We start from the raw sequence: 27086 nt of genomic DNA, 5'->3' as shown, positions 1-27086 counted from the left end.
GTATACAATTTGTTTCTCTTTTCCATTTATCATTACATGGCATGCTATATGTTCTCTCAAATTGCTAGATATGACTATTTCTGTAAAATTGTATGCCTTTTCACGCTTTTATTTGCTTTTGCCATCTGTATACACTGGTTTGAGTTCTGTTATTGGTTGCTACTAAAAAATAAATAAAATAAAAAAAAAAAAATGCAATACACAATTCTTCCTGTTTCCTTCTGACCACTAGCATGGTCTGTTTACATATCTGCTTAGTACTTTGAAGCTACAGGACGCTATCCATAAATGCTTATGGTCAGACTGCTGATGACATGACTCCCTCTTTCTGCCTGGCCTTGCACGGTGGCAGTGGCTGGGATTTCTTACATCCGCAGAAGCCACAAATTTTCAAGGGTTCCTTACTTTTCAAGATGCAACTCTGAATAGCTGATATTAAAAGATAAATCATTATTTTTATTGAAATGGTTTGCCTTATATTTATTACAAGGTTTCAAGGTTTTAAGAATGAAAAGGTTTACATGGACTTTGAAAAGTCTCTATTTCGAAATGAATTCCTATTTAATGAATCTTAATTTTATCTTTCCATCAAACATCTTCTTTTCCTGCTCTCCAGAATAGACCTTTTATCACAGTTATCTACAAACAGAAGCTCAATGTATGAGTGACAACCTGTGTTATAATCTTTGGGCTCAATTTACAGCTCCTTTTTTGACAGTTATTTGTTTTTATTTCACTGCATTGACTAGCTATATTTATAGCATTCATAATATTTTTATTAACATTTGCATACATATTCAGGAAAACAAGTATAAACATTTCCAACATTGTGATAAATATCTACAAAGGCCGAATCATATTTCCTGATTTATAAAATGAAAATTATACTGCACATTATCTCAAACAGCAAAATTCATTTAGAATGATACCCCACTGTGTTACAGTAGTAGACAGCACACACATACTACATGCTGTGTGTAAAAAAAAAAAAAGTCACATCCACATGTAATGAACATGTTAGCTTGTGGTGAATACAATACTACTGTTTGTGTTGTTGTAATAATATCATGAGGTGATTCCTTAGCCAATATATATTTGTACAAAGGTGTTGAGAATAAGGAACAGTAAAAAAACATTACATGCTGTACAGCTTTTGTGATTTAGGCCCACAGGGAATTGCTTTTTCAAATTTTCTTGGATAACGATCACTGTTTTTTTTTTCTCAATTCCAGACCAATAGTCTTCAGTATAGATGACCTTGCCTTTGAAGCAAGTTTTATTCTGGCAACATTAGCAGAAGCAGATAATGTTTCTTCTCAGAATTCATGTCCACCATCACACATGTAAGTGCAGCATTTTCACAATGATTGATTTTTTCTGTCAAGATAGAGTATTGGCAAAGCAATGTGAAAAGTGTTACAGAGATGTGGCATTGATTATTAAAAAAACATTTATGGTAAAAACCATTATATTATCCAGACCCTATAATAACCAAAGATCATATTAAAATGACTGTCAAGTTAGTGTTATTTCTGATTTTTCTTAATTACAGAGATTTCCCTATATTTGGAATTACAAAAAGTACTGTGTGTATGTTTATACCGAGCTGCATTAGCTAAGAAAAGAAATGAATGGGTACCTCTGTACTTCATCTCAAAAGAATTGGCAGAGCAATCGACTTCCTAAAATCTTACACACAGCTACAATATTTTATTAAGTTAGCGGCTGTACCCCATATTTGGGTTAAAAGTTTTGAGGTCAATGTGGAAATGTTTTTATTTTTTTTTTTTAATGATGCTTCTTCTACTTCAATCTAGGGGACCTTCATTATCAAAACAAAGTAAAACAAACTTTATGGTAAACAAGAACAATATAGAAAGTTTTCTACAAGGTCCTACCAGGAGCCAGCAGCCACCTATTACCTGCAGTCCTAAATTACAGACAGGTTGTGTTCATACACAAGAGAAGCCACATAACATCCTATCTCACCATAAGGTATTCTCTAGTTTTAATAAACCCTTTTACATGGATTTCAGATTGTTTGTTGCTATTCATTTGTTTAGCTATATAGGTAATCTTTAAATTGAATTTATGAGCTTGTTTCATACAAAACCCCCACATGGCGTAGAACTTGCATATTGTTGCACCTGGAGGCAGTAAAGTGGTAAATTTAAAATAGATACTAATAGATAAGTAATATTTTAGGTTTACCAAAAAAAAATGAAAGAAAAAATAAGATTGCAGTTTGCAGTAGTGAACACAAAAAAGGAAAAAATAAAAATCTATAGATACAGCCACAGTCATTAACTGATAATCGCAATGATGAATATTAGAGGTGTTTTACTAAACTCGCATTGCAATGCGCTGTAGTTGGGGCCAATTCATTTGAATGGGCTCCCAAATGCAGCTCATGGCTCGCACATGGAGTACATGCTGCATTTTCTAAAGCACAATATGTGCAGTGTCTTCAGTGTGCCAATGATGATCGGCAAACCAATGAATCAGTGCACGAGCTGTGCGTTAACACAAAACACTAGTGTGGACGAACTCTACATTCCCATCTCCCTCTCTTCTGCATTTATGTGTGTAAACTCAGACTGAACTTTTACAGATTATTGATTTGTCTATAGCTAGTCAGAATCTTCCTTTTTAGAAGATGGTGGGTTGTGCAGCCATGTACACATGCTTCAGACATTGAAAGTAGTGACTTGTCCATCTTCCTGCAATAAGCAGGGAGACTCGGCTGCAATTATTCTCTATAGTAGGTGTTGTAGGACATACAGTTGTGTGAAGACTGTCAATGTAGAAATTTGCTGTTGTTGTTGCATAAATTACATCTAATTTTGTTTTAAAAGAGCAACTGATCCACGGGGTATAGTGTTTTGAATGATAATAGTTGAATTGAAATATAAAACCCAAAACTACTACCTTGTATGTAAATCAGAAAAAGCAATCCCATGCTTTTGTTTTGTCACCTAAAAAATGCACCAGCAGCATCTAGTGGGATTTCACAAGTACAGTTCAGCAATTATGGAGTAATGGAGCCCCAGTAATTTGGAGTTTATTTTGCACTCATTTTGTTGGTTTTATTTTTTCTTTTAGTTTTGTACTCTGTTTTTTGGAGCCCTTTCATCTGAGCAGCAAGAAAAGTCTGATCAGCTATTTTACAGCTTGGCAACATCCAGTGAAGATGAGGATGAAGGCTACAGAAAGGAACTCTCTCAGAAGTTTTAATGTTTGAAGAACTTTGTTGAGTGAAATTCAGTAAGATATTTTCTGTAATGTACATTTTTTGTTTTGTTTACAATGTTAGTATGTTGACAAACCATATTGGTAGGTGCCATCTCATTTTGCTCTTTTCCCCAAAAAAATGTTTACATAAGTGTTATGCTGTTCAGTAAATGGTCAGAATATGGATTTGGCCAAAATGACTCATGAAGCAAACTGAATATACCATTACCATAAGTTTCTATTTGGTTTTAAAATAGGCTTTTATTTATTGCATTTATTCTGCAATGTATATGTTCATATTATATTTAATGAGACTGCGCTTTAGGTTTATAAATCTCACCTATTATATGCTGATAGATTAGAAATAAACTACCTTTTATAGCACGCAGACAGCAGGAGTATATACTTTATAGAAGGATCCTATATAAAGAAACTCTTCATGGACAGAAGTAAATGCAAAGCAATCTTTGGATTTATGTTCCAAGGCAGAGGTAGGGTTAACATGTGCTGATTTAAAAAAAAGTAAATATAGAAAGTATTTTTCACCTCTGAACTGGTAGTGATTTTGGATAAATGCTATTACTTATAACCAAAGGAAAAAAAAAAACAGCAGCAGATAAATCTATGTACTGCATGCATACCGAGTAAAATAAATCCTTATTACTACGTCTTAATAAAACGTGTCACTTGAAGTGGACAGCACAGAACAATAACCACAACACAATCTTACAAAAGCATTTGTGAAAAAAAAATTCTTGGCTGTCTGATTTTAGCAACTTGTTGATAGTAACCAAGAGAGACCAAACAAAAAGCACAAACATGCCAATGTTGGGGAAAGGAGAATTCCTATGAATGGTTTTGATTCTGCACGAAGACAAAAGTATTCAATGAAAATCAGGCGTGAATACATATAAAAACTAAGTGACCTACCTCACTTTTAGCTTCACACAGAAATATAGAAGCACATTACAGCTATTGCTTCATTTTAAAAAAACCTTACTGAAATAAATCAGTAAGAAATATTTAATATGAGGAAAAGAAATGAGAATGAATGCAATGAAGAAGTGATTGTCACATTTTTTAGATGCAAGGTTGATAATGCCCCCCACACAGATGTTCACATTTTACAACCTTGTATTAACAATTTTGTGTTTCATTGATTGTTTTAAATAGTAGGCATGGCAATTTATTTAAAAATGCACTATATGAAAAATAGAAGGATATTCATTTTAATACAAGGTTATAAAATGTGAATAAAATGGGTCTTCAACTTATTTTTACCATTAGTTTTGCACATCTAAAATGAGGTAAATGCATCATATTGTATATTGTAAATCCAAGGTTCAACAAAAAAAAATTGAATTTGATGCCTGCTTACATGTGTACTCCCCTGAGCCAATACTTTCTAGAATCACACCAGTTAGACTTTATGGTAAGTCTTGCTCAGTTTTGCTCGTTTGGATCCTACAATAATTGAGATGTTCTTGTACGTATATTCTTTACCCTGACAGGCTGAGATGGGACTTCAAGTGAACATTTTCAAGTCACAAACTAGGGTATCTATATTTTTAGGAATTCGGGGACCAAACAACAGGAGCACTGGTCTGCATCTCCCCAAAATACTATGACAAACTGAGCTCTTTGCACTGTTGAACCTGAAATCAAAGTGGAGAAAGCCACTGTGTCAGTTGACTTGTAAATATCTTTTGGAATCCATACCTCAATTCCATGGTTCGATTGTAAGGAGATAGAAACACATAAAATTAGCAGAAAGTGGTTTAGTGTATTTGTGATTCACTGTTCTTATATATAGTAAACATGATCAAGCCCTTTTTTATTTCAGCTGTAAAACAAATCTATTTAGGAGCTTTTAACACTTCAGCAAAATGAGAATGGGGATATAATGGGTAAACATGGGGGGTCTGTGTTAGTGAAAAATATTAAAGTGAAATTAAAAAAAAACAACTCCTTATTGCCCATAGTTATCCTACTTTGCTTAAAGTAATGTCAACTGTGTAAAACACATACCTAATCCCGCTATTACAAAAGCTGCTATATTGCCCAATTAGATCATATTCTATTCAGATGGAGAACTGTTCGAGCCAGGGAATAAGCATTGTGTCGACACAGTCATTTTATTTGCCAGTGACACTCTTTCTAGTTTGGTTGCACTAAAAGCTAACTTCTGCAAGCAATAATGGTGTTGCCAAACTATTGCTACAGAGGGGAAATTTTGATTATAGTTCAGCTTTAGGAACCTCTTCAATTGACTCCAATGGCAACCAACTATCAGGTTCCTGGTTGCCAACCTCTCCACTGTAGGTTTAGCTCAAACATCATTTCTTCTGGCCACTCTTTTATAATGCCAAGTTTCGTAGAAACTCAAGTTTAGAGGTGTCCATTGAATAGCTTCTCCCATCTCAGCCAAGGATCTTTTCAGCTTCTTCGGCACCATCATTGGCTTTTGGTTTATTTCCAGCCCTCCAGATTGGGTCACAGAATTTGGATGGACTTCATACATTTAGTAAGAGTGATATTTGTAAGTGTTCAAAGTTTTGTGGACATGTTTTTGCAGCTTCTTGGTCCTTATGATGCTTTTTGTCTAGGTATGTGTCTTACCAACTTCTAGGACCAGTAACATGTATTTGAGATCATGTTACACTAACTGCACACAAACCAGCTTCCATTTAAGGATTATGGGACTCCTTAAGGCAACTGGCGGTGCTGGAGCTTATCTAATGGTTTTCATGGTGAAGGAGGTGAACATATATGCAATAAATGGAAAAAAATATTTATTTTTAAGTATTTAGATTCCAATCTATTCATTAGCAAATCTAAGTCCTAAGGTGAGAGGCAAGGGTGATACTTGTGCAAAGTACTGTGTATTCAAGCTTGAACTATAGTATGCCATAACTATGGATACAGTCATGTGAACTGACTATTCATATGACTATGGAAGCAACATAAGATTGTGAGCGCCTCTGAAGTTAGTGACATGACTGTGGACTTTGTAAAATTCTGAGTAATTTGTCAGTGCTATGTAAATGCTTATGCTACACAGAGTTAGCTCTAGTGAAATTTGTCACTATAAATACATCAATACAAAAGAGACAACTGAAAATATTTTAGTATAAATACTATTTATTAAATAATCTCTTACAGTTTACATTTTATTTACATAGCTATTTCAGTATTTAAGGGAACCTTCTTGAACATGGTTACCTGCCATTGCCCCCATACAGCATTTGAGACTGCCAAGGCCTACTGAATGCAGTACTTGGTTTTAGAGCAAGCACTGTGCATACATAATGCTTCAAAAGAGTACCCTGCCCTAAAAAACAGCACTTCTCACAGTAAGGCAATGGATGTCTCATGAGCCGAGTGGAACATCAAGCATGCCAGGTCACACAGTCCTGCCAAGGGTCCCTTAAATGACACATCATACGTGAAATCGCAGACATTTGCATTTGGAAGGAAGCAATGGTATATAGAACTTTTAAAAAAAATCAAGTATAAAAGTACTTGGTTCATGTACCCTTTATGCCAATGACTACTTCATACATGTCTTTAGATCTCAGACCATAGGAGGGAAATTGTACAGTCTCAGAACTGAACAATTACACAATCATCAATAGGTTTTCTGTGTCATGGTTCTTTCTTATATTACGGACACGTAGGGACAGGTTTTAATACCCAGCCCTTAAAAAAAAAAAAAAAAAAAAAAAACAAAAACAAAAACAAAAAACCTAATGGGGAAAACCTGATACAACATTAAATGGAACACATTAAACATTAAATGGAACACATTCACTCCAATACACTAATTTTTACATTACAATTGTCATTCAGCACATTTGCAAAACTAATGAGCACACACTGCCACTAATGCATACTGTACGCATTGTAGTGACATGCTTTTGTAGTATTGTAGTAGCCTACAATATATAAGTAGCCTACAGTATTGTAGTAACCCAATATCCCTTTTCCCCCTATCAGCTTTACTCTCAACATTCTCTTTAAACGAACATTCACAAAAATCACAAAATCTCCACCAGTAAAAAGCTATATTGTATACGCCTCATGGAACAGACTCCTTGCATTAATTGATCACATGACTATTTCATATTAGTAAGTGCATGGGTTTATCTTTGTAAAATAACTTGTGCGCAGGCAGCATTATAAGGAAGAGATTAGATCGATATGTTAAGAGTGCAGAGTTTCATACAATGGACATTGTTAAAAATAAGCATTTATATTACAGTATTGCTTTTATAAACAGATGGAAAGCTATGCATTTCTTTGGTGTTTCTTGTGAGAAATTAGGAGCCACACTATCCCTTGTGAAAAACTTCAAACATGTGAAAAGAAGTATTGCAGCTGACTAGACAAAGGAATTGATCTAACTGCATACCTGTACTGTACAGGTAAACTGTACCATGTAGTAATTTTACGTAGACTGGAGGTTGCAGTTTATTAATGTAAGATCTATTTTAGAGTGATACTAAAAAAAAACAATTGCATACAAAATGTTATTTACCTTGGGATAGGCTGTACACAAAAAGGTATGAAATTCTAGCATTGATGACAAAAAGTTGAATGACCTCAAAGATAAACCCACAAAAATAGGGGTTGGTCCCATTGGAAATGGCTAAACATAAAAGGATGAAGTTGAAATAAATGTGTAAGTTACAATTTACTACAAACCCCCCCAAAAAACTAGAAAGCCTAAAAAAAAAAAACATCACTTCTCCAAATACACTACCTCTCTTCCCACATGTATTAGGTGAAATCCCTAACAGACTTATGTGGGGGCTGACAACTTATCTAAAGAAGAAGAAAGGACTGAAACTTTGAGAGAAGTGGAAGAATAGGGAAAAGTTTAGGATTCCTGGAGGAAATCATGGAAGTAAATGTCACTCTACCTAAAGCTTGTGAAATTCAGTACGGGGCAGCTAATAAATGATTATGGCCACAGCAGTGAAATGATACACCTATGATTTTTTTTTTTACTGTAGGTAGTAAGCTTTAGATTAGCCACAAAGAAAAATATTTATCTGCTTTTGTACTGGGGGGGCTCATTGGGCATGTGGTAAAGGCATAGGTTGACATTAGTATAGAATGCTTCAAGGGACATTCAGGACTAACTGAAGGACATTCATTCAGTAAATTATTGGCACAGATGCAAATCAACAGCTTCTCATGTAGCAAAAACCTTGCAATTGCTTTGCATTGCATTTACAACCGCTGCTCATCTTTTCGTAAAGTCCCGCAGCAGTTTTACTCTAAACACAGCCTGAAGAATGAACATGAAGAAGTGGTCAGGTTCCATTATGTTGCAGTGCGTCTATGGAGCATAGGAGGAAAAAAATTATTAACCAATCTCTAAACGTAATGTTAATTTTTCTCACTGCTCCAGTTTAGCATTCCCTGCCCTAAATCAGCTAAAGAATCCATGTACTCCACAAAGGACAAATGCACACTGGCCTATATGCAGAAATTATTGAATTAGCCACAGCCATTTTCTTTCACTTCTTGATGCAGTGAAAGTCATTAGTACAGAATTCCATTACATAAATACAACAGAAGTGTAATGTACTTAGTTGCCCATGCTATAAGCGGTGAGGAGACATAACACAAATTAAGGAAAACAGGGGGGTTGTAAGCCCACAGCCCCTGAAAAGGAAACCTGATATAATATATGGAAAACTCCACTTTTCTGGCAGGTTTCCTTCATAGTTCATGCAGGGCTTAAACTTTCAGTTAAGGAAGAGATCACCTCCCAAAATTCCCATCAGTATATCTGCCCCATTAGTAGAAGGGGTATGGAAACACAAACAAAATTGTTTAATATATGGTTGCATTCTCTGCGTTGGTGGATACTTATCTGGTCCCATCTGGGTCATCTTAACATTTGTGAAAATGGACATTGCCTTGACCTAAACCAGAAATGGCACCACAATGGAGCTGCGTACACATGTAAAAGCATTTTCACTAAAAATGATCTTTCATGATCATTTCTAGTGACAGACTGATAAATGAATGCGGGCTGTACACACAGTTCCTGTTCTGTTCTATAGAGAGAGGACAACGAGCGAGTGGCAACCCATTGTGCTTGTTCACCTTGACTTGAATAGTGGTCTTTCCCCATTGGTTGTTCATAAATCCATCCTGATGGATCCATGAACTGTCAGTAGACCACTGTACAGGTCAGATTCTCACCTGAGACAAGGATAACCATGTGTACATAGCCGTGCTCTTATTGTGTAGTGTTTTTTGCAAGATATATTTGACTATTGAAGAGTATGTTTATCTCCAATTGTTTACACTAGTCATCGTACTTTACTTGGCATTTGTATTTTTGCGAAGTGACGCTTGTTATGCTCTTACTCCTGCTAAACTTTAGAGCCTGTAAATGTCTATATATGTAAAAGTGGGAATTGGCCCTATTTACAGCCTTAATCACCAACATTCAGTCTGCTTAGTTGGCACTGCTCCACCTTTTTTTCAATATTTTTGGGAGCTGACCTATAATGCCTCCAACCTCTGTAAAACCATGCAGCCTGTTCTAGAACCCCCTTTGGTAGAGAGATAATTTTACTTCACATAGTACAGGGAGTCATTAGAATGTTCTACGGGGACCAGAAAAACCACCGACTACAAATCCAGTGACTGTCTGCCAGGGCAGACACACATCCAGCTGGATTTCTAGGATACAGGAGAATGTAGGCAGTATCCGCTCAATACCTTTGCCTGCAGACCTGCTTAAATTCTGGTAGTCAAATTCTATTTAGCTACATACGCAGATATCTCATACAAGAAAAAACCTTAAAATCTATCATTACCTTGCACAATGCCATGTAACATTTCATTCATGCTTAAAATTTCTCAACAAAAAAACACCAAAACTAAATTTTTCTACATAAATAGCTGCATTTTTTTTAATTTTTTTCTGCAGAAAGTATGACATAAAAGACACCAAACGGGGGAACAATGGTTTTCTTCTATGTAATCCAGATGAGAATTAGAAGGCTTGTTAAAAAGCCAAATAAACATATGTTCTTTGTGATTTCATATGCTGGTTTTTGCTGCTTTATCAAGTTTTCAGCAGTTAAGGCAATATCAGAAGTCAAGGTGACCTCAAATGGACAACAAACTACATTAGAAAGAAAACATTTTGTTTTTCGACTTCTTACGAATGAACCCTCTCATTACCACTGTGAATTCAATGCCTGTTACAAGCATGATGTGTAAAGTTATGACATGTACATAGTACATGTTAAACACATATTTAAATAAGAGCTTCACATGGGTATACAAATATACAGTACAATTCCACCAACATGAAAAAATAATGTACAATATGAGGTAACATACACACACGCAGCACAGATAAAATGCAACAAAGTTACAGTCACAGAATATTAATGAGAAGTTCAACTTCAATCCAATTATTCACCAAGAATAGAACAACAAGAACTTCCAAAAATATCTGTGACAAAGTAACTTCAGTGCACAGTCACTAAATGTTACCCAAAATATATATTATATACAAATCTGTATATAACACATATATAAACATGGCTTTAAGTTAGAGATTACATAATAAACACTGGAAGGAACTCTGTATCGTACAGCAATTCAATATATCAAAGGTTTCTAGCTGAGGTCATGTGATTTAGGATAGTGGCCAAATTGAACTTTCATTCAATGTCAGAAACAAGGAGCGGTCTAAATAAAGCATGAAAACTATCACTAACAGCTTTTGAGGTCTTCCAAGTGTGCTTTTTGGCAATATAACACTTTACATCCCTGTAAAAAGCATTGAAAATAATTATATTTTTACGTAATTAGCTACAATGCTTTTGATAAAACATGTATGGATGAACCTACATGCACACTTGTGTAGCAGTACAGGTAATCTGCAGTGCACTGACCTGGTGTCCACATATGAAAGTGTGAGTGCAGTACACGTGCACATATTCAGGAACACAGACTGCATTTGTAGAGTCTGCATTCCAGACTAATTTACCAAGACAACCTAAGGGGACCATTCAGGATAGAAATGCAGGAACTGCTATTAATGAGCTTGTTTTGAAGGTGCATACTCCTGGGCTGCTAATCCTGATCTTTATTTTACTAGTTAGCGAGTCACAAATCTGGGAGAAGCACATGTATATAAGGTGTCCTGACACCTATAATACATATGCTGTCTGTGGCAGAAGTCAAGGAGTTTCCAACTTTAAGACAGGTCATCAAAAGCAGCTCAATTTACAGAAATAGAGGCTGCTAACAAGAGGCTTTCTGAAAATTCCAGTTCACCTCCCATCATATTTATCTAATGGCTTCAATACTTTACACCATCTCTGAACAAGTTTTCAGATCTGAAGTTCAGACATTAAACTTACATTTTTTATTTTATTTACATGCTTGTTTGAGGTTGGTAATGGAAAGTATTGCAGGCACTAGTAGTCTCATAACTAGTATCTACAATAGTAGCAACTAAAGTTTTCATATACCTCTGTGCAGGTTTTCCTAATATTTCCTAGGAATTGAATCTATTTCTAACAGATGATCTGACATTATGGTCCCTGCTGTAACTTATCGGCTTTGGTACAAATGGATTTTTGATAACCTAATAAAGACTATTGAAAAAAACTAATATTGCGCAACCTGATCTTTTACCAAGAAATGGCCAGTTGCTGTAGCAACAACTCTATTTTCATATTAGTTTTCACAGTCCAGTAGCGAGTGTGACTTATTGAAAAAGTCCTAAATTAGCACTGTCTGTACTACCCCACATTGAGATTCCCAGCGTCACACTGAAAAAATGTCAGATGCAACATCTAGGTTTGGATCTAGTGGGTTTCTCTGGGGAAATAAAGATCACCTAACTAGCAAAATAAGGCTCAGTGTTGTCACTGCACAGCACACAAATCACATGGCGAACACACTATTATGTTTGTGCGTACACACCCCCAAAGCATGCATGTGAATAAGACTAGAAACTGATCTTAGCATTTGAGGCAAGTTCCTTCTTAAACAATACCTAAACCATTAGACAGTAGTGGTTCCTATGAAGACCCCAGTCTTCATTTGTGGACAGCGTTATCACTTCTTTCAGAACTGGCCGAAAATACGCTGAAAGTAAATTGCAGTCCTGCCAGCAGGATACAGTGCAACACATCATTAGTCCTAGGATTGTACAGGAATAAAAAATAAAAACTACATTTGTAGCAGATGTTTCAGGCATCTCAGTCTGTATATTCAGCTACAATCGAAAGAAGAACAGTGATGTCATCTGGCTTTCCTCCTGCAAAAACATAGGAAAAATCAAGAAAACATCAATAACTGGCACAGTGTCAAAAGAAATGTTGGTTTCCCTCTTCATTGTATTATTTTGATTTCATGGCCTAAACAGTTAATAGATGTATCTACTCCTTGGACTTTTTAAACATGAAGTTCCATCTCAATATGGCAAGTAGAGTTTATACGTCAAAATCTGCTGATGATTGTGCAAGTGAATTATCAGTTGAAGCATCTGGTGACACACGCAGGATGATGTTTAAGTCACTCACATGCAGTATGGATATGTGGAACTTGCATGTGTAGTAGCTCTAATACACATGAATTCACTCCTGTGCAACACAATGCTGCCATCCATATGACCATGAGATCCTGCACATGTGCAGTAAGTATCATTTCACAGTGTTTGCCATCTCACCCGTGAAATATTTAGTCACTATATGAGCAATTTACACATCCTTGCATGCGAACATGTGGTTAATATAGCTAGACAACATCGACCACACACCAGCACTAGTTAATAATCTAAGGCACGGCATGAGATGTTATAGGGTGACAAATAAGTCATCTATAGACTTCAATGCAAATAGTTTAAAATTTAAAGCAGCATGAATATTTATTGGATTTTGGGGTTAAACAGAATATTGTGCAGCAGAATAATACTGCTACTTGTACAATAAATCCCAGACTTACCTCTGACATTCAGTCCATAGTCACATGCAAATTGTGCGAATGGTGACATGTAATTGGGATCGTAAGCTAGATCATGAGCTTGCTCTGCAATGCTGCGGGCTGTCTGCTGTATACTTTCATAATTTGTATTCTGGAGAAGCAGAAAGAAATTATTATAGAATACCATTATAAGCACATTCTTTCATAGTATACTAAATGCATAAGAGGTGGAGAATAGAACTCACAATTTTTGACACTTGGAAATATTCTGTTTTGACAGACTGTATATAACATGTTGCTTGTTTATACTTCCCTGCTTGTATTGCTTTGAGTGGTGGGAAGCAATTCTTACACCTTTCAGAATTCATTTCTGCTAAGCCAAGCATTCTCAGCTGGTTGTAAGCAGTACAACAGCAAACTAAGCATTGGGCACTTGACAGGTGCAAAACCTCAACTTTTACAGGCTATGTATCTTCCTATTTAGTTGCCCATGTCTCAGGATCCACATGCCATTTTGCTAAAGTTAACATTCCCCCGTTTCTTATGTCAGAGATTCCCCCCATAATCCATCCTATAAAATACATTACTTTCTATAAGACCATATGTGTCTGTAACATACGGTACATAAGAGCAGAGAGAATTAAATGTTTGTCATACCTTTAGCTTTTTTAACTCCTGCAGAATCATGTAGTCGGGCATGTTATCAAAAAGTCCGTCAGTGGCTGTAAGAATTATGTCACCAAGCTGAACATCAAATGAACTACTGTCTGCAGCATCAGGGCTATTAAAAGAATCAGATAAAAAAAACACCCCAGTAAGGCATGAATAATGTCAGTACATCTATAACTGATCCACATAACCCGGGGAGTACCATCATGTTTTTTTAATGCACATTACTTAGATATTTGTGAATTTATAAGGAATGTTAATAACATACTGCAATTTACTAGATTTTCTCATTTGTTTTTTATTAAAAGCTTTTCATTTACACATCAAGGTTCAGTTCAATGGTCAAGCTTTTGCTGAATGTGCACCATGTGTCAATGCTGTCTGCTCATGTGATTTTTAACAAGCTCTTCCACATATCCTATGAGCGGCCTGCTTTCTGTACACTCCCATCAAAAATAAAGCTCCCTGCCAAGTGTGGAGCTGCCTCATTTGCAAGTACACTGTGTGCTGCTGGAATTTCTTTTTAACTGTTGTGAAGGCAACATGAAACCGCTTTGATCACATTCCCGGTGTCCTTCACTAAAGGAACAAGAGGTCAGATTCAAGCCTTGTCAGTATCTTGGAATAAAAAAATTGTACGGTTTCCACCGATTTTAATGCAAAAAAAAAAAAAAAAAAAAGCCTGTATAGTTAGCTGCAAATCCTTTATCACACTGACTGCATGTGGGGCTTTAAAGTCCATGCACACATTTGGAGGGAGTGTATATAAGCTCTGCTAATGTCAGGAAACAAGCAATTCTTGTCTGTTCACGGTCTTAAAACATAAATTAAACCGGATGCATATTAAACAAAATAAAAAAAAGAAAAAGATATCAGAATACCACATACAGGGCACATACCTGTCACTAAGAACTACTCCTTCAGCTTCAGGCGGTGCTATTGACAACTGGAATGGAGTGTTGAAGTAATGTTGCTGTTCATCTGACCGATGTACAACTTCTCCTGCTCGTACTACTAGAAACCCGGAATCACCCAAGTTCGCTGTGTGTAATCGATGACTTGTTCTATCGAGAATCACTAAACAAGCGGTGCTGCTTCCTTAAGTGCACAGAAAAATGAAAACTGTATTAGATTTCAACTAGTTCATAATCAAGGCCTGCAAGCTGTGAAATAGCTGTTAAGGCCATGAAATTCCTACCAACTCATTTTGAGTTTTGTCATTTTAGAAAACGTTCCCCTGTTTTCTTGTACAAACAGTAGCTTTTCAGTTTACCATACATCTGCAATCAAATTTAAATTGACCAAAAGCTGTAATGTAAGGAACACATACCTAAACTATCAGCTATTTGACCAATTTGTACCCAATCCAGCGGCCCCTTTCACTTCCCCAGCTGGTATTACCTAAAGTGGATTGTACAATGTTAAGTACATATTGGGTGTTAAATGTGCGTGCATTCCTCTCATTACACATTCACCCAACATATTGGACAATATCTGGAAGAGAACACTGAAGTATTTTGCACTCTAATGAGATTATGTTCTGGGAGCAATCACCTCATCTGCAGTGAACTGCATCTATACAGCTTTTGGCTGTTCAAACTAGAGAAACATGCCTGGTGTGAGCCATGAACAAGGTTAAGCTGAAATGTGCTTGCTAATAGCATGCTGTGAAAGTTTCATCACAGAAACAGGTTTGGGTAACATGAAAGATCTACTATGCTGCCTTAGCACTACCACATTACAGAACAAACTTCCTCTGCAGAAGAAAGGAAGCAAATACTGATTTAGAGTTCAGCTCTATGGATAATAAAAGTGTGACCAACGCTCTTGAAAACAGGTTAATATAAAAGGAATCCGAAATCAGTTCCAAATACTTTAATTTAAATTAATTTAATTCCTGTCAATGGGACATACAGAGTAATAAAATATATGGATTTCAGATGAATCAATTCTGCTTTTATGGATTTTTAAAAAATGATAACATTGTATTTTACCTAAAATTATAATAAAAGTAAAAACTTGCATATACATAATCTTAAAACATCCCAGACATCTAAAATACATCTAAAAAACATTCCAGCTTGTTTAGTATTGCCCACCAATATGTTTGACCACATAGTTGCAAAGATCATGTATACAAACCCTAAACAATATTTGGTACACAAAGTAATGTATAACCAAAATATCTCAAAAAAGCCCTCCTGCTTCAATGCTATTTATTTTATCCAAGTCAGGTTGACGACTTCCAATAATGTAAGGTGATCTCTGCTAGCTTTTAGCACTTGGACCAGTCTCAGTTGACTCTTGTGAGCCAATTGCCATGCTGTGCTCTAAGTTATAAATATAAACGACTATACTTAGAAAGCAGTAAAATGGCTTCCAGAAGAACATGCTGCTCTTGTCTGACATTTACATTTAGAGAACATCATACTCTCTATCACAAGACCTGCAAGTGTCCAGCAGATACATTTCAGTAGGCACTTTTTAGAATGTTGGCTATTACTCAGCTCACAAATTGCAAGTCTAGGAATTTTTTTTAAAAAAAGGTAGGGAGTTCTGAGAATAAGGAGAACCCATATAATGAAAAACGTTTTAACTTGGCTAATCATTAATGTAAAAGTGCACAGCAAAACACAGATTCTCTAATCCTAGTCTGCCAACACCCAACATTTGCAGGGATTTCATGTTAATTATCCTTCTGATATTCCCAAACAGGCAATCAATGCTCCATAATAGTTTAATGACAAGAACCTGGCTATAGCAGTATTCTGTCTGGAGATTTCAGAATCAAATATTCTCCATATGCCACAAAGTGGACTCAAAATGCAAGAACCCTCAGGAGCCATGGCTAGAGAAGAGACTTTTAGCTAAAAATTTGCTGGTGGTGTCACTTCTGAAAAAAGCATTCTTATCTGCCTGCATGTGCATTCATTGTAAATGGGATCCCCAGTTCAAGAGAACCATTGCTTTAAGAAGCACTGGTTACCAAAAGCTACCAGTTTTACATTGAATACATTCTGTTTGGAAGGGGCCCACTTACAAAATGATTAGAAAAGAGTACTTCATATGTATGTAGCAATTAACTCTTACCTAATAATGGTACTTTGTTCTGAAGCAGTTCACGGTAACTGGAGGTGAGAATTCCAACAGGGTTGGTTGGCACAAACCGTCCTTCCTTAACTAAACGTTCGCATGTGCGCATTAGAGTCTCTGAAAATTGAGAGGGATCAACCCCATAGTCTCTCCATCCACCCACTCCATCAGCCACTCCTGAAAGGAAAAAGAATAAACTGTTACTTCTAAAGCCTTGTACACATGTTTAATAATTGTTATTGACAGTAGGAAGAAAGGAGTGTTGTAAAGACAGGCTGCATGACTACTGTAAAAAAGTATGTTCAATGGAGAATAGAGGGGAAAGGTTAAGGAAAAACTCCCTGCTGCAAAAACAACAATAGTCCTTTTATATATTTGTTCCTTGTTTGGAGATCCAGCATGCCAGACTACTAAACAACGTAGTGGAGTACCTGTACTGATTTAGACAGACTTTTACCTGAAATGCAGATCTTTAGAAATGGAAAAAGTAACATCTATATAAAGATTTAGTCATTAGCACAGCTTATATACAATTCAATATAAAAAAATGCCCAGCACAAGAAAACATTGGAAACTAAAGAACTGTGTGTTCTAAACAACATTTCCTTAGCTGCATCTTATACATATTTTAATATCCCACTGCGGTGCAAGCTTAACTTACACATAATGCACAAAAAGATATCTAAAACTGCAATAATACCAATTATTATCAAATACTGCTACTACAAAGCACATGACTGGAACACCAGACTTGAATGCTACATTTACAATAATTCTGTCCTAGCAAACAATATTTAGGCCTTGACAAAAGTTACGTTTAGATATCACATTCTGTATACTAAAGATATTTTAGATATGTCATCTGGAAGGGGGAGATGCAAAAACTGTTTTGCGAGAGGGTAGTCCTTTCTCTTAATACATATTGGTCAGGATCAGTTAGAAAGTTCTTATTAACACTAAAATAACTTTGGAAGCATGTACTTGCAACATATGCCCCAAAACTTAACATTCAGTATATATTTCTACCTAAAAAAAATTCTTATACAGTGTATTAAGGTTTTGCAGCTGCTTGTGCATGCTCTTTAGGAAAGACCTTTCAGACTGAGAATAGGAGATTTTGCCTTGACCCAGCTATGAACCTGGTAATCTGCCTGCTGCCAGACTCACACGTCTGTACAGATTAATCACATTCAGCCCAAAAATAGAGGTCAGCCCTTCAACCACCTGCTCCCCTAAACAGGTTATGGTTATCAGAGCAAAACTGTATGCAAACCGAAGAAACAACCACATTAAATCCAGGTATACAGTCTTTAAAAAAATTTTGAAACCTAACTTCAGGAAAAAAAAATCCAATTTTGGTTTCAATTGGTCTTTCCTTGTCCCTCACTTTCTCAGGTTACTCCTGGTGCAAGCGTACCCTGAAAGCGCTTCTCTACGGTGCTCTGTCTACCCCTACCATATGTCCTGCATTGTAAGAGAGGACACCAAGGGTCAGACTACAACCCAGGAGAATAGAGAGTGAAAGGTAAATTAAGTAAATGTCATATTATTTCCCTAAATAACAATTTTACCCTTGAGGTGCGGGTAGTTTCACATTATTTCCTAAATTTGATTTTATGTTATTTGGCAGTATTTCTTTATGTTTGTCTGATGAAATGCCTTGCAGGACTGGGAGAGAAAGTCTTTTGTTCTTCCCTTACCGCTTAATAAAATAATTTATTTAGTATTTATTCTAAAAGAGAATTACTTCCCTACACGAGTAATCCCACAGTTTTCCTTTTTGTTGGCTCTAGTGGGGATGAAATGATATCAGAGGTTGTTTGGTTTTACCTGTATCTGACTGGTCTTGTATGCGCTTTAGTAGGAGCACCCACCTACATTCAGTGTAGTACCTACACTTCTTCTTATCATACAGAATAGACCTGGAGATGTTTGGATACATTTATTGCTTGTAGCAGAAACATATATATCATTTACACACTTCATAATGTACAAGTGTATGTTCTGCAGGCACATCTCATATCAGACCTTTATGCATGCAGAGGAATTAGGGGTTATTGCAGATTAACACAGGCTATGTGTTTACAGGAATAGGTTCCTGCATTGCACAAACATAAGGGCATTGGAAATGGAATTAATGAATTATATAACGTGTGAAAAATATATTTTTGCTTTGCATTACATATTAATAATGAACAGAAAGTGTGCCCCATAACAGACTCAAGAGGACAAAAGCACAAACATATGTGTATATGTTTGATGCTCTATCTAAACAAAAGCCATAAACTGAAAACACTAAAAAGCCAACCAAACATATAATCCTTATTGTATAGTGAAGCTGAATAGTTTCTCTTCCATGCCTACATGAAGAAGGTATGAATCAGTGAAATAATTTATGTTTACAAGTAAAAGTGTGCACACCCTTGTGCCAATATCCCAGTGTTCTCCCTAGCCCCTTTAAGCCAAGCGCACAACCTGGGACTTTTCAGTAACCACCTGGCAGTTTTGGGTGCTTACTGACGAGTTGAGTCTCAATACAGGGGCTGCCACCCACCTACAGTTTCTTCCCGACCGGCATAAAAAAAAAATCTGGTTTTAACACTGTATTCTGTTGATAAAGCACCAACATCACTTTATTTCAATTTATGTTAATTCTGCCTATATTTTACCTTGCCCCCTCTGTTAAACATACAAATTCACTTTTTTTTTTAAAACCTATCCTATTTACTTTTCAAGCATTTAAATCTAGTGGGGTCATAACTTGGTTTCTACACTTGTGCAACAAAGGTCGATCATGGTTGGTAGAAGAGGTTAGAAAGGTGCTGTACATATCTTCCTGTAAACACTGTACCCTTCATACCCCTCTTGGGATTCCTTAGCCCTAATGCAAACAGTTGGCTGGCTCTTGGAAGGAGTAATGAATGTACATTTGCATGTAGATTGCCCTAGCTTACAACCAGAAGTGATACAGAGCCTCCATGCAAGCATTTTAGAACAGAAGAAGAGCTTGTAAAACTGTTCATAACTAAATGTACAGCTGGGGTCAAGTTGTAACAATAACCTAATTATTTAAATTGTAAAACAATCATGTGGCAATTAGTTTTCAAAAAAAATAACCAAAGTTCCAGTAACGCAGTAAGCGGCATTTCCTATTGGTGAGCACTGAGTGATATGCTCAGATATTCTGTATGATCATATAGTTCACACAGCAACAAAATGATGAACTCCAATTATACCATAACCAGTTACAGCCTCACTTTCCATAGAGTGCAGCTGGGAGACATAACTTGTAAACTGCAAATAGTGAGATTTGTGACAACAGCTTATTTAGAAGCAGCTTTTGGAAGAACTTGCACTGTGTGGAGTGAGAACTGAGGCAGAGAAATGACAAATTAGAACAGCCAACACCCTATCCCAAGGCTAGAAGACAAAATAGGGAATAATTTAGAATTTAACAACAGTACAACTTGTTTTATGCCTCAGCATGCCAAAACACAAACAAGAAATCAGATTCACATGAGTAGTCTTAACCATGTAAAAAGCGGTCTCAATGGAAAGACACCGTACCATTCTGTTATTTCTACACTGGGGGAAAATGGAAGGAAAGCACTCTTTTCTGGGATGATACAGATGTAGACGTAGTATAAATACTTCTATACTTGGGTTGCACTTCTGTAAATGTGAAATAACCTTTTGATGACTTTCATAAGATGAAAATAAAACAAGTCAGATCAGCCTAAAGATAGGTTAAACATTAGTTCATCTTTCAGGCTGTCAGCATAAAGGTCCTTGGAAAAAAAAAAAAAAATAAAAAAAGTACATTGACTTTACTTACAGCCTGCACTTTTATAATAAAAAAAATAGCTTAAAAGAACTATTCCTAAAAGTGATGGTACAAATGTATTAGATCTGAAACTGAAGTACTCCAGAACTATCTTCAATCAGGAAAGTTACATTTGGCAAATCGTAAAAACATTATCTTCAGACCTAATAATGATCCGTAGGCAACGCTCCATCTGAAATAAATAAATCAGTCATGCACATACGCTTTTCCCCTCCCCCTAATGACAGCTATGCCCATGCGCTTTTTTTTTCTGATGGCAGCATATCTCTAAGGTTTAGATTAGTGGTGTGGTAAGGTAGAAGTGCAATAACCACTTTCTCAACGCTGTGAGCTGTGGTTGAGATGCTACATGCAGCATATCAGCCACACCTGTTCATAGTAAAATATTGAGGACAGTAGTGAACAGTTTAGTACTGCAAAATGATCAAACATTGGTTTATTGAGAAACAGATGAGTGGTTGGCAACAAATGTTCCCACAGCTCATCTGATCTTAAGACAAAAATTGTAATGAGTTAGCCTCAAAACAAAATAAAGCATTTGTACAACTGGTATGAGCAGAGTCACATTTTCTGCTTTTGTAGCCTTGTATGATGACTATTTTCGAGAATGAATAGGAGCGCAAAGCCTTCCGGATACCTACATCACGCATCCCAGGAGGCTCTTGAGTGCTCCTTGTGCGCATGTCTTTTCTTGAAAAGAGAAAAAATTGCCAATTTCACGCATGCGCAGTGAGATCGGCAAGTTTTTTTTTCTCCCAACCTACGTCACCCAATCTCCCCCCTGGGTTGGGTGACGTAGGAAGAAGAACCAGGAAAAAGAGGCAAAGATGACGCTGCCCCGGCTCGCGGAAGATGCAGGACCTTATGAAAGGTACCTCTGGATAGACTGCCCTGCGGGATTGAAGGTAAGTGTATTTTTTGTTTTGTTTTAGGCACTTTTCAGTTTAGTTCCTCTTTAATAATAGTTACAGGTAGGTGTGAGAGCTTGCAACACACTGCTGTTTGCCAGCCACAGCCCTATCACAAAAACGGATGCTGAAATCAGGAAAAAAAACAAAAAAGTATGTAAAGCCATCAATACCTAATCTAAACTGACACCAGCATTCACACAGTACCGGCAAAAGTTGCTGGCAAGAAAAAGCAAAATAAATTTGCTGGTACAAACACAAAGGGGCTCTAAAAGCACTTTGTTATGGTAGAGAGAGATATACAAGCTGCAATCCTTGACAGGCAGACGCTCCTTCTAAAGTAAACCTTAGTTGCCTGGCTATCACACTGATGCTTTAACCTGCTGTGTGCATGTATGACGAGTTCAGAGAACATTGTTTGTTCCTAGGACTTGGATCTATTGAATAGATGACTAGTAATGCCAGTCTTCATACTTTTTCCATTACAGGTATAAATTGAACACCATGGGAAGGAGAATAAGCTCTTATCTACTACTAGTAATCAAGTGGTCACTCTATTGAGAAGAAATTAAAAGACCCAAGCAACCCCCTGCCAGCAAAAACCAGTGTTACTGCTCACCTAATGTTATCCTAACAGTGAGTCCAATAAATCAATTCTTAAAGCCTTGTCTATTATTTCTCTAGAAATGTAAAAATACTGCTTTATAAAACAAGAAAAACATTTTGTACAAATGTAATTAAGGTCATTACAGTCCTTTACACTTATAACAAGAGCTTAGTTGCTGTGTGCTAAAACGTTAATACTCCAGGGTTTTAGGATAAAATAGTACAGAATTTGTGCAGTGGTGGGCTCAGTGGTGCAATGGAGTCCTCTTGCTTTGCACATGGATGTCAGCAGGGCTATACCAGCATTACAACAAACATGTCATAGGGAAAGCAGAAGCTTTTCAAGTAGCAGGAAAGCCCTTTGTGTGACCTTCTGTGTTACCAGCTCTATACAGCTTTGTACCAGCTTTACACAAGTTTTTTTGAAAAGAAGCCAGCAAAGCATTTCACCTTTTCACACCTACACTAAGTACAAGACTGGATTACATAATCACAGGGCAACTCTGGTAGAGCTGGAAATTTCTAAGACCCTACTTTATTTATGGGTTAATCAAAGGCTATATTGGGCTGCTTCAAGACTGCAGACAGATCCTGTCTGGTGGATGTCCTGCAAGTAAACCAATTGAGGACAAACATTGTGCACAACTTGTATATGTAATGAACAAATTCCACATAAACATATAGCTATAGTCTATACAATAAAACAATATTAACATACATTGATAACATATTATAAATTTGAATATATTCATTCACATATAAGTGGACAAATATGCATGGTATGGAATCTTTTTTGATCTACTGAAATAAAGTACAAACGGGGTTAATCCCTTATATGGCCTGAACAAATCACAAATCACAGAAGTAGTCTCGTTTATGAGTCACTGAACTTTTTTGGGCCTCACTGTGGAAAATTTCACAAGATCAAGCACAGAATACTTCTGCTTCAGTGACTCATATAATTCCATATCTATTGTTCCCCATTCCACAAAAACACCATTCCATAGTTTATCTTTTTTTTCTGTCCCACATTAAGCCAAAAACATGCAGTACAAAAATAAAAAATGCATTCATCCACTCCATTTATTGCAGTCATAAGCGTGATGGCCTATTTATTTAGAAGTAAAATTTTGCCCCCGGAGGATCACAAACCAGGCGCCATTAGCATTGCTCTGTCATCTTGTTAGTCCATACATAAAAATCACTGAGGAGTCTTAATAAATCAGCGAATCTGACATTCACTGAAACATTCCTTAGTGGGGCATTAATTATACTGGCCTTAAAAAAATGGACCTGAAAGATTCTCCACCAGGGAATGTCAGATAAAAGATACACTTTAATGACTCATTTGTCTGCAGTCATGTGACCAATAATCCCGCTCACCTTCCTGTCTCTCCATGTGGTTCGTGTGTTTAGGGGCTGACATTACAGCAAGAGGAGACCACCAGGAGGTACATCAGTGTGTTAGACCTCCACCCCCCCCCCCTCCTATAAATAAAGGTGGGGGGGGGACCTGTAGGGTCTGCATGTGGGAGAAAGCAGCAGCATGCATCCATTATGTACCACAACGCAGCAGATGGATGACAACAATGGGAACATTTTAATTGCAACCTTTTGTTGTCAGCCAGAAATGACAACTGAAAACTGTCTGATCCTCCAGTAATTAGGTAAGAGGTATAAAGGCAGCCATTCATTACAGGTAATATACTATTACAGGCAATATACTATGTATAGAGGTTTGTTTATGTGGGGAGATCCAAGCCAATCAGTGAATCTTGTCACTTTCGCTTTCTTTCTAATCTGACCAGGCCAATCAGAGAAGCTGATCCTAGCTGGTGTGCTCAGTTTGTGTCTGTGCATTTGCTTTTGTCACCTGTACCTCATGTAGCCAATTGTACAACCACCCCTGCCCGGCTCTGCTTTATTAATGGACAGCAGCAAATATCTAAACTTTCCCCATCACAGAGGCAAGCTATCACTTCCTATCCATGTCTCCATGACAGGAAGTGAGGGTAAATCTCCCACAAATGCAACACAAATCTGGAATGGGTTCTGATCCTGACGTTGAATATAACATTTTGTCTGGATTTTAAAATTAATGGAAATAAAATTCCTAACAAGGAGCACCACAAAATTCGATTTGGTAACTTAAACAAGACAGTAGAAGGAGCTTTATTTCTTCGAAATTGTTAGCCTGGTGCAGATTGTAAGCTCTTTGGCGCAGGGTCCTCCCCTCTTCCTGTGTCACTGTCTGTATCTGACTGTCATTTGCAACTACTTCAACCACCTATTTATTGTACAGCACTGCGTGATATGTTGGCGCTATATAAATCCTGTTTATTAATAATAATAACAATAATATTAATATAAGAAGCAAACATAATCCATGGCAATAAACCACCAAAGCTATAACAAATCTGATCCTCACGCAGGACAGTCTCAGTATGGAATCAGAATGTAACAAGGTTTAACCTCCCTTCACATTACGAAAAACAGGCATTGTATTCCTGTCTGCATTGTAAATCGAAAGCCCCTCGCTTCCTGTCTGGGAAAACATTGTCTGCAGGACAGGAAGTGAGGGGAATCTTTCTAATGGAGCCATGAATATCAGCAAAAACTACCTGGGAAGGGCTAAGCCTCCTCAACACTATCCAAACCTATGGCAAGGTACACAATAGATGATTGACACCCGAGATGAACGGTCATGCACGCCTCAATCTGACATGTGTTAACAGTCCCCTGACATTTATCAACCCACCGCAGCAGATTGATGAACAACTGATCACAAACAACCTGTTCTCTCTTACGCAGGGAGTACAGCAGTGTGCCGCTTGTCCTCCCGCACCATAGAACAGAATGGTGTTATGTGTACAGAAGTCGTTCATTCATCCGTCACTGAAGACATTCACAAAACATTATTTCCAGTGTCAGTGATTAGGTGTGTACATACATGTGGACATATTTACTAAAGATACGGCCGGGCTCTCAGTGACACTACTAACCAGAATGTGAGAACTGTAATCATGGGCAGATACTGCTATCTGATGTTTATCATGGCTGAAGGGCAGCAAATTCTACAGAGCCGTGTCTTGTATCCTCCACTGTCACATCTCCAAAATCAACAACAAATTCTGTAACTTTCACACATGTGAATGTGACAGCAGAGCATCGCTCCATGTCAGTGTGTAATATTAGCCTTTGTGATCATGTAAATCTGCACACCATTCCACACAAACATAACGCTAATCCTCTTGTGCATGACAAACCTTCCCCTTATATAATAGAAGGATGGAAACACAAACGGGGCACCTTCCATGTTCAGGACACTGAATGTTTGTTTTATATACACTGCCAGAGAAATGAATCCTGCCAAAACAAGAATCATGCCAAAAGAGGGAGGACACCAAGTGCCGGCTCCGTCCCTGTGTCCTCTAAGGGCAAAATGTCTCTCAAAGTCATTGGAGCAGAGAGAAGATCAGTGTCCAGCTCCATAGGAGCAAATGACCCCAAGCTGGGGGGGATGAACTGCCCCACTGCTCCTGCTCAGAGCTTCCCTGATTTATAGGCTGGCATAGTATTTATGAAGCTGGGCCCATCACGGAGCATTGTATTGTATTGGCATGATATGGGACATGTGAGTGGGGTGTACGCAGCTGTACAGCCATTTCTGATAAATGGTGCTACGGCTGGGGACACAATCAGTGCTAGATTGTAAGCTCTTCGGGCAGGCTCCTCCCCTCCTGTGTCACTGTCTGTCATTTGCAACCCCTATTTAATGTACAGCGCTGTGTAATATGTTGGCGCTAGATTATGATAGGATCAGAATCACTGGCACAAAGCTCTGACATCCCCATAGGTAGGTGACCTGTAAGTGACCTCTGCTATTCCTCATATTATAGGGAAACACGTGTAACGAGGCCAATGTCTTACCTGCAGCATCACACACATTAGTTCCATTCAATCATACTGCAATAGTGTGCAGGTAGGTACATCATGTGTCTATAAGATGCTGGGGAGATATATCAGTACCATGCAATCATACTGTAAGAGTATGCAGGTAGGTGTCAGTACATAGGTAGGTACATCATGTGTCTATAGGGGAGATATATCAGTACCATGCAATCATCCTGTAAAAGTGTGCAGGTAGGTGTCAGTACATAGGTAGGTACATAACGTGTCAATAGGGGAGATATATCAGTACCATGCAATCATCCTGTAATAGTGTGCAGGTAGGTGTCAGTACATAGGTAGGTACAGCTGGCAGTCACGTGTCTATAGGGGAGATATATCAGTACAGACCGTGCACTCACCCAGGACATCCGCCGTCCGGTGCCGGGCGATGAAGCAGGCGTCGTCCCCGTAGCACATTCCCTTCTTCAGGATCCCCTTCCTGGCATCTTTACCGAAGCCGCAGCTGGCCGTCACCAGGCTATAGTCCCGGGAGTCGGTCTGTGACAGTCCACCGAGCACCGCTCTGGCCACCAACCTCCCGTAGGAGAGTACCGAGAACATGGCCCCGGACGGCCCCGTCTTCCTCTTCTCCTCCTTGTCCTCCTCCGTGTCTCCTTCTCTCCTCCGCCGCCTTCCTCAAGGGCAATACGGGTTTGTCTCCCGCCGGCTGGCAGGTGTGGCGCCCAGGCGCCGGTTCTATCCTTCTCCCCGCCTCTCTCGGTCTGAGAATACGCCTGACCTTTCGCCCGCACTCAGTGCCGGCTAACACGAGCCCGGCCGACCTCTACCGCCATCTTGGAGCGCACTGA

General features: G+C 37.8%; 2 protein-coding genes and 1 long non-coding RNA gene across 3 annotated transcripts in view; 2 read left to right on the top strand and 1 right to left on the bottom strand.

The window, feature by feature from the left end:
- Positions 1–6991, top strand: part of RAD9B (RAD9 checkpoint clamp component B) — a 21046-nt gene extending 14055 nt beyond the window's left edge. The window contains exons 9-11 of the mRNA XM_072415883.1: positions 1233–1343; positions 1818–1995; positions 3103–6991. Of these exons, the coding sequence (XP_072271984.1) occupies positions 1233–1343; positions 1818–1995; positions 3103–3234 (421 nt within the window). The 3' untranslated portion in view covers positions 3235–6991. The remainder of the gene's footprint in view (positions 1–1232; positions 1344–1817; positions 1996–3102) is intronic.
- Positions 6355–27086, bottom strand: PPTC7 (protein phosphatase targeting COQ7). Its single transcript, XM_072415881.1, has 6 exons — positions 26637–27086; positions 16966–17145; positions 14775–14973; positions 13864–13987; positions 13228–13357; positions 6355–12541 (listed from the first exon to the last, which is right to left on the bottom strand). Exons 1-6 carry the CDS (start codon positions 26836–26838, stop codon positions 12483–12485), a joined length of 894 nt encoding a protein of 297 aa, XP_072271982.1. The 5' UTR covers positions 26839–27086; the 3' UTR covers positions 6355–12482.
- LOC140333886 (uncharacterized) lies at positions 18169–22312 on the top strand. The gene is made up of 3 exons (XR_011921439.1): positions 18169–18267; positions 18364–18493; positions 22209–22312. It is a non-coding gene; the product is annotated as an uncharacterized lncRNA (long non-coding RNA).

Source organism: Pyxicephalus adspersus, chromosome 6 (genome assembly GCF_032062135.1).
Source record: "Pyxicephalus adspersus chromosome 6, UCB_Pads_2.0, whole genome shotgun sequence".
NCBI classification, from domain to species: Eukaryota; Metazoa; Chordata; class Amphibia; order Anura; family Pyxicephalidae; genus Pyxicephalus; species Pyxicephalus adspersus.
The sequence above is the reverse complement of the archived record's forward strand: the minus strand, read 5'-3'. Positions and strand labels throughout refer to the sequence as shown.

What these genes read in the sequence shown, in the direction of transcription:
- PPTC7 (XM_072415881.1), bottom strand. Translation starts at nt 26,838, where the DNA reads ATGTTCTCGGTACTCTCCTACGGGAGGTTGGTGGCCAGAGCGGTGCTC. An exon ending in CCGGACGGCGGATGTCCTGG is followed by an intron (nt 17,146 to 26,636) that starts GTGAGTGCACGG and finishes TTTTCCTTTCAG; the next exon opens with GAGTGGCTGATGGAGTGGGT. An exon ending in GAACAAAGTACCATTATTAG is followed by an intron (nt 14,974 to 16,965) that starts GTAAGAGTTAAT and finishes TGTGCACTTAAG; the next exon opens with GAAGCAGCACCGCTTGTTTA.